We start from the raw sequence: 17,698 nt of genomic DNA, 5'->3' as shown, positions 1-17,698 counted from the left end.
GCCTGTTGCTAAAGCAGAGACTTTTTTTTGTTCTTTCAGAAATGTTTATCCGGGTTGTCGGTCAAATGTCTTTTCGGTTAAATGACTGTCGGTCTGCTGCTTGACGGTAAAATGGCTTTCGGTCAGCTGCCGTGGTCCTATGCCACTTTGTGTGCGTGAATGCTTAAGGAATTGTGGATATTTCGCATTAGACCGCACCAGCGGTTTCTTCATTGCAATTGGCGGCCGTCTGCAACAGCGGCCTTGTTTGGCCGGGCCAATCAAGACGGTGTCTGCATCCGCACGCAGTCACTGCAAATCTTTGCTGCCAGTAGGTATGTATGTATCTGACAGAAACTCAAACCAATCACGAAACCCACACGCTGCTACAGTGTTTTCGTGAAAAATTACATGTTACGGGAATTAGAAACATTATTTGTAGAGACCTGCAAAATTCGCGGATTCATTGACCTCTCGGATGGACTCCACAATCCTTTAAATGCTCGCGGAAATGACACCTGTTCATTGGCTACTGACGCGTGTAGACGTCTCAACTAGGTTGTCCGTAATTCGGCACTTTCTTGGTTTAGTGTTTCCCATTGGCTCACAGTTCCCCGGATAAAATGTGGGCCAATCGCAGAAGCGGTACGAAGGTATAGTTGTTTTGATGCTAGCCTATCGCGAAATGAATCCGCTAATTTTGCATGTCTCTAATTATTTGTAACCTTAAGCATGTTTTTTTTTATCCTCAGTAGCTAAACGTCAAAAAACTGGGAAGAAGGAGAAAACGGTTACACTTCCCAACGGGAGAAGACTTGGAACTTACTCAAGTTGTTTATATTCGCGACGGCTCTTCCCAAACCCTCCCCTCCTCCCCGGCGTCTCCGCCCGCCCACGTGACGCCCTCCTGTGTGTGTACATCTCCGTCTCTCTCTCCCCCTCCCCCTCTCTCTCGGGTCGCGGCGTCGCTTCTTTCAAGAAAGTTTCCCCCGCGAAACGCGAGCCGTCACGTTCCTCAGCAGGCGGGAGCGAAGTTCGAGAATCGATGGCTCTTACGTTCCGTCTGCGGCGCACGAGGGAGGGGTATGAGGGGAAGGTAGGGGAAGCGTGTCGTTGGAAGTTGGAAGAGGGGTGGAAGCGCGGCGCGAGGAGGAACGAAGGAGACGGAAGCACAGAGGGCGTCTGTTGTTTTTGAATTGGGGGGGCCCCGCGGCGCGGCGGTGCCGGAGTGGACTGGACCATGGTGCGGGGAGTGGTAAAGAAGGTGGAGGGAGGAAGGAGGGTGGGAAGCGCTCAACAGGTTGTGCGGAGATGCGTCACGTCACGCATGCTAAACACAACCCTTCCCTCCTCTTGCATTCCCCTACAGCCACAAGCGCACGAGGTCCACACAGCATCTGTCGCGATCTCTTCCCTTCTCCGTCCACGGGTTCAGAGGTGGGCGGGCGTTGGTGTGTGGGAAAAAATGATCACTGGGAGAGTGGGAAAGAGGGAAAGTGTAGAGTTCACGTTAGGTGGATCGTTGGCAAAGTCTTCTAGAAGCGTAGGATAAAAAAATACGAGGAAGATAAAATTTAAGGACCCCGCCTACCTGCGGCGTGTACAGCTTCAAAGGAACTCACGTGATTTAGAAACTGCTCAAGATACCAGAATGGTGTCTGTTTACGAAAAACAGGCGGATGAGTAGTTCTGTTTCCGTATTTTTTTATTGTATTTTTGGAAGAGTGAAAATGGTTAACACGGGCGTTTTCAGGTCATTTTTATTCATGAAAAACCAGGTACAGATTCTTGAAAGCACTCGAGGGATTTGCATTAAACCTTTATCTTAATATCTCCATTATATAATGTTACGGCTACCGCTTGAATATCATAGTTGCCCTATGCACTACGAGAAGACTGCGCGCCAGTTCAAAGCCTTGCTCTTAGGGTCGACACCGCGGTAGAAGCACCAGTGAGAGTCGAACTTATCATCCCGCCTCACTACCCCAAATACACCCCTGACGGAGCAAGGTGGCTTAGCAATCAGACACCAGATTCACATTCCGGAGTACCCGAGTTAGAAATCCCAGTACGGATATCCTAATTTCAGGTTTCCAACGTCTAACGGAAGCACTTCAGGCATATGCTGGGCTGTAACCTAATATTCACAATGGCCAAATGCTTCTCCAATCAAACTCAATTTAAAAAAATGCATAATCTCAAAGTAGTATAAAACAATTTTACTATCAGCTTCTGTCGTTCGCTTACTTCTTATAAACTACACAATGGATTTTGATGCGGTTTTCACCAGCATTTAGAGAATTTCTTAAGGAAGGTTTATGTATTAAATACATTCATATTAAAGTGTTGTTCTTGGGTATTTGCAAGAATCGTGCTTAAACCGTTCAAGAGTTGTTTACCAACAAACGAGTTCAAACGCAACCAGTCCAAGAGAATCACTACACCAAGTTGCAACAGCGAAAACATCTCGTCTCCTCAACGGATGTCTTGCAGCCGCGGCATAACCATACCGCCTAACGTAACTGAATGAGCATCGAGGTAATTGGATACGATTAAGGATGGTCCACCACGTTTCTCACATGCGAAAAATCCGGGTTTCAGCGCCACCCGGATCACTTCGCCTTCGGTGGGAAGCGAGTTATCTGACCATTTCGTTACCTATATCTCCCCCCCCCCCCCCCCTTTTTTTTTTCCTTTCCCAATACCGCCCAATAAAACTTGGGAACGTTTTCACCGCGGACAGGAAACCGATGTAGATCCGGCCAAGACAGCACTCAACGGCGACGAGGGATCGCTGACGGGTTCCCCTTGCGTCGAAAGGGACCAAGATGTCACCCAGAGGAGCGCGGCTGCACCTTTCACCGCCCCCCCCCCCCCCCCCGTCCTTCTCTTACAACAGGATCGGCTCGCCAGGCACAACGCGCGGTCGAAGGTCGACGAACCCCTCCCCCCCCAAACGCTCTCACGACTCTCTTGACCTGCCTGCTTGACGAGGGAAGGGGTCATCGCCCCATTGTCCCGCCGGGCACGCCTGCAGCCTGCCCCCCGCCCCCCCCCCCCCCCCGGGCGAGTAAACACACGTGTGTGGACACGTGGACCTCGGCTCTGCCCTTCCCCTCTCCCCGCCTACCTCCTCAAGGTGTAACCCCTTCTGGTCCAGCGGCTCGCGACAGCACTGCAGGTATATTTTTGAACATTTGCTTGGCTTAAGGCCCAGACTCAACCGCCATGTTGGATTTCATCACCCGCACTTCAGACATGTTTGATGAATATTAAAATTAAATTCAAGTTAAATTACGTGCACAAAACTGGACTCGCAATGATCCGTCCGTTTCCCCGCCGTCAGTTAACCACACGGCCTCAAGGCAGTCAGAGTGTCCGTAAAATTCCCATCCGTCTGTCCGTAAAATGTATCCCAAGCTTTTAACTATCGACGGACGGATGGATAAAATCATGACCTCCAAAACGTAAACGTTACAAAGGTATTGCAATGTACAAACACAGAAAATGAACTTCCAGTGAAGTAACTAATCCGCAATGCAGTTATGAATATTTCCGTGGCATTTTACAAACAGCTAATAACAAGCCGTACAGGTGCATCATTCGTTGAAAAATCCGTGTGTATCGACTGCAGTACAAAGTTATATTCTAACAGCCAACCCGCGTGGCCTGGGTTCTAGCGGGCCTCGACGATGGATACGTCTTCTTCGAGTTGACCTTCCTCACCTACTGTATGTTTTAGCGCGCTTTATTTTTCAGTCGTAAACAGTGCGAAAAAGAAAGCGATATGAAATTTTACAAACAAACTTTAACTCAAAAAAATAAATAAAACTGGCCATTTTTTTTATTTAATTTTTAAAAACGTGGGAAAATGGAGGAGGGCTGAATAAATGGGAAATTTGGTTTTATTAAGTATTCACTAATACAGAAGACAAGTGATTTGATAAGAGTAATCTACAATAAAAAATTAGATGTAATAATTGTTTCAGATTTTTTTTTAGGTGAAAGAGGGGAAGGATCGATTTTTTTCTTCAAGTCCATGCTATGTCCAAATACAATGAAACGTGAAACGAGAAAATTGGTAAAATATACACTTAAAAGAAAAAAAGCGCGTGTTTACTTTTTTTTTTAATTCACTCCCTATTGGAATGGAATGGAATGGAAGTAAGTGTGACAGTGTGAGTTTGAGACGTGTCTCCGAATGCACCTCCTGGGCCGAGAGCTGTGCTGCCCTCGAGCGAGTCCGGGTCTCCAACAGCCCGGCGGGCAGTCACGCGCGGGACTCTCTCCGCTCTTTCCCGCGGTTTCCAGCCTCTCCCACGCTCCCAGCACAGAGAGTGACATAAACAAAAAATTATGAGAACGAAAATTATTATTTTATTTTTCTCCTTCCCGATACCGTCGCTTGTTCCGGGCCGCCGTATAGCTATACACTGGCGTTGTTCCGGGGGGGAAGGAGGGGGGGGGGGGTGCAACTCTTAACCTTTTACTGAGGGGGCCCGATTGCGCTTGCAAAGTCGTGATAAACGTAAACGTCAGACCCATGTTTTATGGAAAAATTTCTGTATATTTACAAAGTTTCCTATTTATTGCATATGCGTAAAGGCCAAAATTAATGGGCAGTTTTCAACACGCGATTACCCTATCCAGAGATGAATTGTGTCAGATAAAACCCACGCGCAAATCCCCCCTACCCCCCCCCCCCCCCCTCCAACTCCTTCTCCGCGGCTAGAAATACTAAAAGTTCGCGGATTCATGTGGTCGCAAGCTGAAATGCAAACATTCACACTCTCGCACTGTGTTCGACACGCCCCCTATACGACCGCGAGCCAACGACGCCCATCTAGGAGAGAGGTTAAGCGAATCAGGTGGTGTCGATTAACAAGAACAGAAAGGTCCTCACTGAGAAATCCGCCAGTGGAAAAGCAAACGTGGGTTGAGCACGCCTGTGACCCCGAGGCCAGACGAATCCTCAAAATTTCCGGTTCTCTACTTACGCTGCGATTCCTAGCCTCGGAAGATCTTCATTAGTCGGAGGCACAATTCCGCGGGTTTATTATGAAGAAAAGTATAGACTTGAAGAACATATAAAACCATGTCACTTCAGTGATTGGACTGCAGTGCTCTGAAAGGCTCTGAGCTGGTTATAAACATACGTCACTCAATCACGTGCAACACGCCAAAGGATGCGACCTTTTGTATCGGCCAATGAGCGCTCTAAAATAGGTTCCATTATGAACAGAACATTTAGCCTGGGACCAAACTAAACCACGAAATACGTCTTTACGACTGAAGTGATCACGAACTGTACAAGGGTGCACACTGACCCGGTCATTCGAGTTCATGTTACATCGGCAGAAGCTGTTAGCTATACTTAGTAATTTTCTAAAATAATAGTTTTATTTAATTAATAATATAATTTCGTTGAGGGAAATTTTTAAAGATTTTCCTGTTACCGGTTTTTTTATGAATTTTGAAAACATGTTATTAATATCGAGCATAAATATATAAATTAAATCATATTGTAGCATATTGTAACATATTATGTCACATTTTATATTTCCGTCAATTTAATAATTAATAATATTTTAATGTTATTATTTCCCTCATTTTTTCCAGCATATCTCAATATTTTAGTATACATAGCACATAACTGTTTAATTTTCTAAATAAAATACTTATTAAATTAACGATTTATGAATTAAAGTCCATATTTTAATAGACTAAATTAGTGAATTCAGGTGAATTTTGTTGCATTTGGCACTCTGCTTTGTATTTTGGTCTTATTTAAGTTTTATCACTATTCACCACATAATCTTTCCTCTATTAATGTGCAGCCAATTGAAATGAATTTGGAGCGATTAAAAAGGTCTGGTCATAAACTGAATTAATGACGATATTAGTGGGTTTTTTTACAGGGCAGTAAACTTGGTGTTTGAATTTACGTTCTTGACGACTCTCGTAGCGCGCGTTGAAACAAAAAAATAAAATTAGGCATTAAAAAGGCAAGCCGCTTTTAAGCCCTACAGCTCCAGATCTATAAACCCGGTAACTTGGCTTGGTAACTATTTATATATTATAGAAATAGTTACCGGGTTTCTAACCCCTCACACTCGTCTCAGATAGTAACATTCTTCAAGACACTTTTAAGCTGTTTTCTCCTTTCCAAGTTCCACGCTCGGCAGATCACCTCAATTATCACACACAGACATTAAACTCGAAAGACAAAACAGATTCATTGCGGTTAAGCAAAATAACATTAAAATATATTTACGTGGAAAACATGGCAGTCATGCAGTTGAGATTGTGTAAACATATTAGCTCATTCGTTCTCCTCCAGTGCAAGAAAAGTTCAACAACTGAAGTAATCTTGTTCTGCGACCAAGTATGGCGTTGAACCAATGTATTATTTTGTTTTTACAAAAATGTAATCGAACTTCAGATAAAGTTTTTTCTTTAGTTGTACGTTATTTGGTACAATTTAATAAAAAAAAACATTATTAGGTTCACATCACAATTTTTTTTAGTATAAATGTGAGTACCAAGTTATTCTAGAATATATTTGGGGATTGGGATCAGAGTAGTGAATGTACATGCACCAAACATACGATACCAGTGCGTAGAAATAAACTGTTATTATAGCACTGCAGTGGGAGTGTACGATACAAGTAGGGAATGAAACAAAGTTACGACAAGTACACTATATATACGGTGCGAGAAGTAAATGTACCTATTTATAGCGCTGCAGTTGGAGTGTAGGATAAAAGTAGATGATGTAACGAAGTTTCACTTAGTGTAACATATATACGGTACGAGAAAAAGTAAACTGTAATTTAAGCGCTGCACTGGCAGTGTAGGATAAAACAAATACAGAATGTGGCAAAGTTACGACAGGTCTACCATATACGAGAATAAGTAAACTGTGTTTTTAGCGCTGAAGTTGTAGTGTAGGATAAAAGTAGCGAATGTGTCAAAGCTACGGCTAGTGTACCATATATACGGACACATGTACTCCATCTACGGTACGAGAGAAGAACACTAAAGATTAGCGTTGCAGTTGGAATGTAGGATTAAGAGGCCACTCCAGTGTTTCAGGGGCACTACGCAACCCGCGTTAACCTCATAAGATTCAATGCTATTTTCGTTTTGCTTATAACTTATTAACTAATATAGATTTCGAAATGATGCTTGCTTGATATGTAAGACAACGAAGCTCTTATCAAAGCCCCTTTCTTCAATAACGTGCATAAATTATGGTTCAAACCTAGACAATTCACTTATGCATATTAGTAAAGATTAGAATAAAACCATAATTTATGCACGTTTTTGAAGAAAGGGGCTTTGATAAGAGCATCGTTGTCTTACATATCAAGCAAGCATCATTTCGAAATCTATATTAGTTAATTAGTTATAAGCAAAATGAAAATAGCATTGAATCTTATGAGGTTAACGCGGGTTGCGTAGTGCCCCTGAAACACTGGAGTGGCATCTTAAGGTGTCAGCCTAGTCAGGGACGTATGTGTTAGTGAGGCGGAATGATAAGTGCGACGTTGGCACTGAAATTGCGCTCAGTCTTCTCGACGTGCATAAGATACTATGGAATTTAAGCAGCAGCCATAACAATATATGGTGGAGAAATGAACATAAATGTGTAATGCAAGACCCTTGGGTGCTTTCAAAAATCTTTACCGGATGTTTCATGTCAAGAAATTATTCTAAAAACATGTGTTTTAACCATTTTCACTGTTCTAAAAATACAGTTTAAAAACTAAATACGGAAACAGAACTATTCGTCCGCCCTCACCGCGTTCTTAAATGTTTTTAGTAAACAGACACCACTCTGGTGTCTTGAGCAGTTTTCAAATTGGGTAGTTTCTTCTGAAGCTCTGCATATTGTACGTGTGCCCAGTTTTTTTTGTCATATCTTAGAAACACACAATATAGAATTTTCTAAGTTATGTCTGTTCTAAGTTGCGTGTTTAAAAGCTACGTGTTTCGGCGTTGTTTGTTCTCAGTTATGATTTTCTAAATTACGATGTTTCCAAGTCGTGTATTTCGGCGGTATGTGATTCTAAGTTACGTGTTTAAAATTTATGATCGTCCTAACATACCACAGTAACTGTGGTGTATTTCCAAAACTGGCCATCTCCCTCAGAACAGTTTTGCGAGAAATCGAGGAAAACTGTTTACTCAATTCCATGATGTGGCATTCAAGACGGTTTATTAAATGAATATGGCTGCTTTTGTAATTAACTGCTGCTTATTCACTGTGGGTTACCATGGAATTTGATTTTCTAGAACAAAACCATTTTTTTGTGGAGATGGCCGGTTTTGGAAATACACGACTCGTTATAAGTTATGTTGATTTTTTTTCTTTTTTTCGAGAATCAAGTTACGACGATTCTAAGTTGTGAGTGGAGTTTCTAAGTGATGCGCGACTCACCGTGCGGTAGGTGCGCTTCTGGCCGGCGTGCTTGCCGGCGCGGCCCTCCATCTCCACGTGCACCGTGTAGATGATGTCGAAGAAGTTCTCCACCACCGCCACCTTCTTGTACTGCAGCTTCTCCTTGCAGCCCGAGTCCTGCAACAAGGCGCACGGCGAGCCGAGTCAGACACTGCCGTTCTACAGAGTTCTCCACAGCAGCACGCAGACGAACCCGCGCGGGTCAGCTCGGCTCTACTCAGCTCTTCCGTTTACGGCAACCAATAGAAGCCGAGTATTTGGCTGCCGTGGCAGCCGTGTTAGTCTTATGTTCTAAATACGTTAAAAAATTGTTTCAAGTACAAGAATATATCGTGTCCAATTTTTTTACTTCGTCGTTTATTTATTTTTATTATTATATTAAAAAATTCTGCCCGTGCTATGATCTTCAAGCATAACATATGTTTTAATGACATTAATATTTCGTAACCTTGAAATTCAATCTCACTGGTTACGTTTCCGTGCATTGTGGAAGCAGCAGACGCCATTTTGAAATGTTCCCGGAGATCAGTCTCCTTTTCCGCGCAATTTTGTCGAAAGAACGGGCCTAAGCGTGTGCATCCCAGACAATCTGAACTCCAGCCGAGTGTTTTCTATCCTTTAACAATGCGTAGGGGCATACATATTACGCGAAACAAAATACTTATCGCTCATTAGAATGCAATAAGATTTGCTCGCGCTAGAGATTGTTCCATTGTGATTGGCGGCCACCTGCACGGCCGAACCATTCAGGACGTGTTTGATTCCGCACTGGATGGCTGTGATTGGTGTGCTGACAGTGGACATGCACCTGAAATAAACCCAGCCAACCACGAAACACATAATATGCTACAAAGATTTAACACACAGCTGGTCTGGAAATCTTTTCGCAAAAAAAAAAAATATACATGCCGCTAACAATGTGTTGAAATAAAACATTTCTTATGCCAATGCACTGCAAGCTGGGACATGGATAAGACAAGCCACGCTAATTATTATCACGCTAAATTTTTGTATAAGTTGCACAGCGTACTTTTACGTCGCTGAGGCATTGTTGTGTTGACACGTCCAACATAAAGCGTTTACGTAACCTTTGCCCCAGATTTCACTTCTACTTAAACAGCCAGCCCGACTAATAACAATAAAAAAACTATCGTAATGTGTATCTTAACTGTCGCAATAAATACATTTATACACAAAAGAATCCAACTAAGTAGCCTACTTATTTACATGACTTTAACTATATCAATATATTTTCAGTCTTCGTAAACAGTAAAAAAAAGTATTCTGCACCGTTGCTAAGGAAAAGAATCCAAGCAAATGCTGGGATGGATTTCTCCAGCCGCGAGCCAAGTAGAGTCCTTGCGCTGGGCTCGCCGCGTGTGTCCGTCTGCGAATGACCCCGCCTTCACGCCGAAGGGTGTTTGTTGGAGGGGGAGGGGGGGGGGTAAAGAACACAAAGAACCACTATCACAAACTTGGGTGAAGTGCCGGCCTGGTCGGATTGCTCACGTACGCCGGGCAGTGGGTTACAGAGTTTTAAGGATAAGGGGGTAGGAGGGGGAAGAGCACGGTTCCTGGTGAATCGACGGGGAGAAATCGGCCTCTCCGCGGTGACCGATGCGCTGTCAGATAGTAATCGGCTGGGCTGGCTGGGCCTCTGGGGAAGACCCCCCCTCCCCCTTGGCCCCCCCTATAGACCGTACGTAAGTCGACGGGGCGCTATTCCTGGGCACTGGCCTTGCTGTAGGACCAGTGAAGGTAAATATAAATATATATATTTTTCCTTAACGCGTATTCAGTTTATATCAATATTTTTTTTTTTTACCATCTAAAGTTTCAAAATTGAATTTGTTTTGGTTATATTACAGTTTCGCGTCACAAACAAATTCAACTGTTTACTCTATTTTTTTTTATGTTAGAATGCAATTGCATATAGCCTATTGCAGAGTACAATTATTCCCACGAACAATATTCTTCAAAGTTTTATACATAATTTTTTTAAATAAAATATATTTGGTTTATTACATTGCTTTGCATCACGTACACGTGCAATTCTTTTCTTTATTTTAATATATTTTATGTTAAAATACAACTGGATACCTAACAAACTACAAAATTGAGCTGAAAAAAAATATCTTTGTTGGGTCTACAAATAATTTATCCTTCTTCAGAATTAGTGTTTTGATCAAATATAAACATTTATTTCGATATACACAAATATATATTGCGCGGAAACAAACACCGTGCTAAGGGGCCGCAGTGGTGGCTGATCTCCGTAGCCCAGTTGGATGCCTGTTGCTTTAGATGCGAGTCCAGGTTAAGGCATGGATGAGAGAGTTTAGTCACGAATAGGTCAAAACTATCAAATAAATAATACGCACTGAAACAACACGTACAAAAAAGGGACAGCCAATAAAATTACCATCGAGCAAAATATTTTATTTAAAAAAAAAATTGAGAGGTCAGAACACTCTCCTTCCAACAATGCGAATCGGTTTCGTTTCTCGGTGAGTTCATACCCGGAAGTGGGAAACGCAGCGGACGTTTCCGTGAGCCTGCAGTATTTATTTTATTTTCTTTCTCGATACTGTCTAGACGTTTCAGTCATTAATTCATCAATCTGTGCTGGCTGATGACGTTATAATTTTTTTTTATTCCGTCTTTTGAACTCAGTCGGTAGGTTCGCGCGTCTCGTACCCAGAGGACCAGCTCGCTGAAACGACTCCTTTTAACTTCTGGTATCGAGCCAGAGCGATCTCCCCTCCCCCTCTCCTAAGCTCCGCTACCCCAGGCGACGCGATGATGAAATAAGAGCAGGCCGATGCAGGCCGCAAAAAGTCGACGGAGCCCACGTTTTAAAAAAATAAAAAAAATAAAAACACCGAGGGTTCCGGCAAGGACTAGCCGCGAGGCTGTAAGTCCGAGAAGTAAAGAAGGGATGAAGGAAGAGGGGGAGGAGGGGCTAATGACGGTCCAACCGCTGAGGTTTCCAACCACCAACTTGCGCCCCTTTCGTAAAAAAAAAAAGCTAGACATATGCCATCACAAAAAAAAAAAGTTGAAGGGAGTGAGGTTTCATTCCCTCCTCCTACGTCCACCCTCAAAAAGGATCATGAGCTTCTGGCCTAGTTACATTAAAAAAAGAAAAAAAGAAGGTACCTTTAAACTGAAACAAGCCGTACATTGACGGGTTCTCCTCTCACATTTGACAAAGACGTGAAATAAATTTTTACAATCGTGTCCGCTCCTACGTATGCCACCGTTCAAAACCACACTTATTTGGCGAGGGTCGTGGGTTCGGACCCAGCACTCTGGAACAACCTTTACATTATGAGCATCAAATTGGTGCCCCATTAGTGGTTGAGAGCCTACAATAATCCTAGAGGTCCCTTATAAGGGCCTCTCCCACCCGGAAACACACATGGTCTGCAGAGCTTCGGATAAAACCACACATTTGAAAACTGACTCAGATATCCGAGTGGGGTCTGTTTATGAAAAGCTTTTAAGAATACGCTGAGGTCGGATAGATAGTTCTGTTTCCGAATATTTCGTTTTTAAACTGTAGTTTTATACGAGTGCACTTTGTGCTAAATTCTTCGATGAAAAGTTACTAAATTTACTGTAATTTCTAAAAAGTGTGACAAGGGCGTGTTTTCGTAATAAGTTTTAGGCATGAAACTTCCGGTACAGATTCTTGAAAGCACTCGAGGGTCTTTCATTGCATATTGATCTTCATTTCTCCGCTTTATAATTTTAAGGTTACCACTCAAATTTGATAGTTGCCCTATGCACTACGAGAAGATTGCGCACCAGTCCGCAGCCTTTCGCTTGAAGCAACGGCGAGCGTCGCACTTATTATCCCGCCTCTCGTAGCTCTCGTAGCTCTCGTAGCTACGTGAGAGCGACGCTAAACACGTCCCTAGTATCAGTCAAACCACGTCGTTCGAGACGCGCGATCACGCGAACATCGCGCCAAAATTACGATATTCATTGCTACGTTCATTTCGCGCCGATGGGACAGCGAGTGCTGCCTCGTTCGATTACGTCACGAGGCAACGTTCGCCTCTTTGATAGGTGTTTGATAGCATTTCAGAGCGTCCCGGGGAAAGGCCAACAACGACCTGATGCAAAATACAAAAACAGCGTGAAAACGAACTATTATCGTAAAAAAAAAGTCAAGGAATTTTCAGGTCACCAAATAATCAAACAAATACAGCTCCCTCATAGAATGAAATTTAAAAATTATTAGCGAACAATACTCAAATGAGACAGAAAAAATATCGAAATATATGTAATAAATATATTTCAACTTTTTATATCCATATAAATAAAAATGTAAATGTTCGTTCAAAATCTTAAATCTCCGAAAGTTCTTCACCGCTTACTTTGAAATTTTGACACAGCGTTGCAATCTAGTACGCGCGTATTATTGTATACCTATGTCACACCTGTGACAGGTAATTATATATAAGTAAAATATAGATAGGTAAAAACATAGATTTTTAATATTTTCATTGCTATAGTAATATATAGATGTATAGATATAGTAATACAGAAGAGATATAGAGAAATATATATATATGTCGATATATGTAGTTATACATATAGGAAGAGATAGAGAGATAGGGAATTAGAGAGAGGGATAGAATGAGATGATTTGTGTATGTGATCCTATTTCAAACCAATTACAAAAAAAAAATGATTGAGACATTGCAACGCATGCCGGGCATTAGCTAGTATATTCATATAATTAGAAATTTTTGAGCTGAGATTGATGAAGCAGACTAACAGAAGTGGTTTCTTAATTTAAATCTATAATTGGCTTTATGTTTTTACATAGTACTTTATGATATTTCTCTTTTTTTGACATCGTAGTAATGTTAGCTGTTTCGTTTTAACAGTGGCTACACATCTGTTTTGTGTTACGTTAAAAAGAAAATGATGAAGTGTACGAATGGTCTACGTACCTCAGTTAAGCCATTTGTAAAAACGTACATGAATATTAGGATGGTTAACCTTTAGGGGTGGCTTCAGAGTAAGCGCTGTTGAAGGATGAAGAGGGCTGGCAGAACAGTAGCAGAGGATCAATGAAAGTACATAAAAATGTTCACGCGCCCTTTATTCGGCATAACAAAGCACGCAGCACCGACAAAAATGCGGGTAGAAACTAATTAAGGGTCGAAATGATCACAAGGAAAGAGCTACAAGTTCAGTTGTAATTAAATGTGCGCTCATGGTTTTGGGTTGTAACCCAGATCTCCATTTCCTTTGCAAATAAATTTGATTCAGAATGTTACTCCAACCTTCCCCGCTTATGCGATGCAGCCTTCACATCATTGTAAGTTCTTACTCACAGGTTTTTTTCTGATCTTATGCCAGTATATGTACTTTTCCCAGTGAACAAAGACATTAATTTCAATTAGCTGATCTTCGTAATAAACTTCACAACCACTTAGTCAGTGTAGTCTTCAACCAATCACATCATAAGTTTGGGTTGTTAAGTTTTCTTAACATATGCTCTCGCACAAAGGTGTGTTAGTTTACTTAGCTTCTAACAGGTGTCTAATTACTCGCTAATAAATACACATTAGAGCAACTTACAAGACCTGAGTAGTATAATCAGAATCACTGATGACAAGTGCGGGACACTAGAGCCTATTCTTCAAGAAAAGAGCCTGGCGAGAGGGGGAAAAAAAAGCACATCTATGTTATACCAAAAAGTTTTTATACCGACAGTGTCATTCGCGGATCCACTTTATATGAGCGAGAACCATAGAATAGCATAATTGTATAGACTATTTCTTGTATACTTCGCATGGGTTTACAGGCTTGCTGTTTGCAATCAGAAATGTCGAGATCAGATGCTGTGTTGAGAACATTGATACGTGATTTGCTTAACAAATGGTACTTCAAAAAGTAATTACAATAATTTAATTTAAATATTTTTTTTGTTGAAAAAGAACACATGAAAATGCACTAATGATGCTCTATCGAGAACTAACTACATTGAAACGCGGAGAAACAAAGCGATAAATTTCATAACCTCAGCAAAGTACCATCCGTGTATACGTAATGGCACACGATGACAGTTATATAGGTACATGAGCCGTTCGAACATTTTTGTCCTGCGCAGCTTGCGCATCCGGTCTGTGTCCGTATTCAGGCCACAGCGAGAACACGCGTAATAAAGGCAGCCGGGGAGAGAGGGGGGGGGGTCACAGGGCATTGACGATGCACTTGCCAGTCCAGCTGACGAAACGACAGTTCCGAGGCAGCTGCCGCTTCTCTTCGCGATCAAAACTTGGCCCGCCCGCCGCACGGCAGCGCTCATTACTCCTTCCTCTCCTCGGCTTCTTTTTTTTGGCCTCCTTCTGTTGAAGCTCTAATACCTTCCTCTTTTTTCCTTCCTTATCTGGCCGCCTCTCTCCTTCCTCGTCGCGCGCGGCCCCGGCTCTCATTTTTCGTGCTTCCCTTCCCAACCCCTCCCCCTCTCCCCCCCTACACACCAAGCACCGCGCGAGAGGGTAAAGCCTTGCCACCTCAACCCAGCACTCCCCCCCAAACCTCCCCCAATCCCTGACTAGACTCCTCGCAAAGGGGGCACCGAGGAACGTCAGAGAACCCTCCTTGTGGGAGGGGGGAGGGGGCACTTTCCGACGTCTATTGATTTATACGTCAGTTCCTTTATATATAGCTATATATATATATATACTATATAGGGACTTCCTTCAGGGGGTTGGGGCTGGCGCCGGGTAGGTGTGGGAGTGGGGGGATACCATCACGATGATGATAGGTTATGATGAAGACGACGCGGACGCCGTAAAATGTTTTAGTACCGTGGCCTGAGGAATTGGGGATGAGGCAGCAACGGGGAGGGGGGGGGAGCGATAGGACTTCGGGGTGGGATGACGATGGGTGATGAGGGGGTCGAACTCTAAGGGGGTGGAGGGGGGCAGTAGAGTAAGAATTTTCTTTCCTTCCATTAAAAAAAAAATACCTCCAATGTCCTCTTATTTCTCTCCCATCGAGCAAAAATAAAAATGTCCGTGCTACCGCTCTGTTTTCTTTATCTCGTGTTTCTTCCCCCCCCCCCCCCCTCCTTCACCGACACCCCCACGCAAAGAGAATGATAATTAGGATGTATACGCGATACGATCTTCCTCCTCCTGAGGTGTGCCTAATAATTACTTACGTCTTACGCGGGACTCGTGGAGGATGCACGTGAGACAAGAGGTTCCAGGGCTTAAGTTCTCTACTCGTGGATCTTAAGGTTGGATTTACTGGCGTCTGTGCTAACTGCCAATTTACTCAGCCTAATTTGCGAGCACTGCGCATTCAAATACGTACGCCTGGGAGATAGGCGACACTATATGTTGAACGCAGGACAGGGCGACAAGTAGTCTACGTTCACTTCTACAGGCGACAACGAACTGTAAAGCACGCACTGTGTAAACCATCACTATAGATAGCATGTATTTAGATCAAAGAAAAAAAAATCATTGTTTATCGTGCACCAATAATACGTTTATATGAATGAAACGCCGACATTCAGTTAAGTGCAACCAAGTACATCGCGTGATAATTTTCAGCGCGCATTGGCTATCCGAATTTTATTGCGTCTTTTATTTTAAAACTGATAACGCTTTCGCTCATAAAAATACAGTGAACAACCTCTCCATGACTAAAATATAGGTCCTCTGAGAAGGAATAGTTGATTAGTCAGACTTATTAGCTTTACTTCCGTACATGACCACAAAACGTAAAATAAAAAATGAAAATGAATCTCTTTACTCTATATACGTGTAACGTACACTATAGTGCAGCTACAATTTCTGTTGTAAAATATTTTTTTTGAAAATATTCTGGAAATATTATTAACTGTACTACATTAAATCAATCGGTTATCGATTTCTCCCCAACCCCCTTGAATGTAGTATCATGCATAGGCATAAGCTTGCGTATTTAGATTAAAATACGTTTGTGCGCTTGAGGCGACAAAAAAATCTTAGGAAATTTGTGAGGCTCTACTTCGCTCCCAACGTTGGGTGATTGCATTTTCATGTGATTTTTTTGCTAAAGGCGATTCCTACGAATGTTTCACTGTATGTAGCCCTTGCATACTTAAGTTCTGTAGCAGATTGTTGCCCGATATATCGACATCTAATATTTTTAAAACGTCGGGCAAGTAAGTATTCATGATTAACACTTTTCGTTTTATAACTGCGTCATTGCCACACTCTATAAGTTAATTTTCTTTTCTAATCTGAAATTAGTAAAATAAAACTAAAATCCCAACGTGACGGGCAGAGACGAGCCTTTTGAGTCGGCTATAGGACTCGTAAAATGCAAGCGTACTCGAGACACCGGCATGGCAATGAATGATCCAAAAAAATGTTGTTTGTCCTCTTAAATTAATCTTTTATTCCTTTCCCTTCCCGCTTGCACCAATAGTCATAATTTTAGTGCGACAATCGTCCCACGCTTGCACTGAAACGCCGTAGCGAGCAGATGCATTAACGTACCAAAAGTGATTTGAGTATGTGACATCTGTAACAATCCTGAAAAATACATGTACCTAAATACGTATGTGACGGGGAAAAAAATCATTCCTTTGGACAAAAGGAAATCTGGAGATAATTTTTCAGTAAATTTTCACTGAGTGAAATCTCTGCTCTTTTCGAAGGAGATGAAGTTACGCTCACCTCATTATAGCTCATTGTCTTTTTAACACTGTAATGAGAGTGACACTTAATGTTGCTCACGAAGTTTTTTTAAGTAAAAATTCTTTACAGCAAGTTGGGTATCAAGGCGATGACTCACAGAGCGTAACGGAAAACGTAAGGAGCAACACTCAGGAGTGGGGCACTCGAGGGGAGGAAAATGAGTAATAATGTAGAGTCAGTCAACGGTAAATCTTTTTACTGGTATTTCACAGCTATGTTTTTGTTACGGTTGTGAAACTCCAATGTGAAACTCTACTGTTTATTTTATTGAGGGCAAAATTATGTATCATATTTTTTCATCAAATTGCATAAGGTAATGTGGGGTAAGAGTCCGCACGGGGCAAGAGTCCTCCTTCGTAGCAGTTACGCTCAGTGTCACTAGATAGCACTGGCATCTCCATGTGCTCCATTCGAATGCGTTTCTACACACTGGGCTTGGTTGTCACGGTACTCCCGCCATTTCAGTGTGAGTGGTGGCAGTTTATTGTTTTAAGCAGTGTGTGGTGTTATTTATTATATTTAGAAGAGCGTA

The 17,698-nt window shown here is 42.3% G+C and overlaps 1 protein-coding gene across 1 annotated transcript in view; it reads right to left on the bottom strand.

The window, feature by feature from the left end:
- The window catches only part of LOC134533097 (uncharacterized), a 545,455-nt gene that overhangs the window by 292,404 nt on the left and 235,353 nt on the right, over positions 1-17,698 (bottom strand). Inside the window, exon 2 of the mRNA XM_063370340.1 lies at positions 8,423-8,560. Within this exon, the coding sequence (XP_063226410.1) occupies positions 8,423-8,560 (138 nt within the window). The remainder of the gene's footprint in view (positions 1-8,422; positions 8,561-17,698) is intronic.

Source organism: Bacillus rossius, chromosome 6, assembly GCF_032445375.1.
Source record: "Bacillus rossius redtenbacheri isolate Brsri chromosome 6, Brsri_v3, whole genome shotgun sequence".
NCBI classification, from domain to species: Eukaryota; Metazoa; Arthropoda; class Insecta; order Phasmatodea; family Bacillidae; genus Bacillus; species Bacillus rossius.
This window is presented reverse-complemented; position numbering and strand designations above follow the sequence as displayed.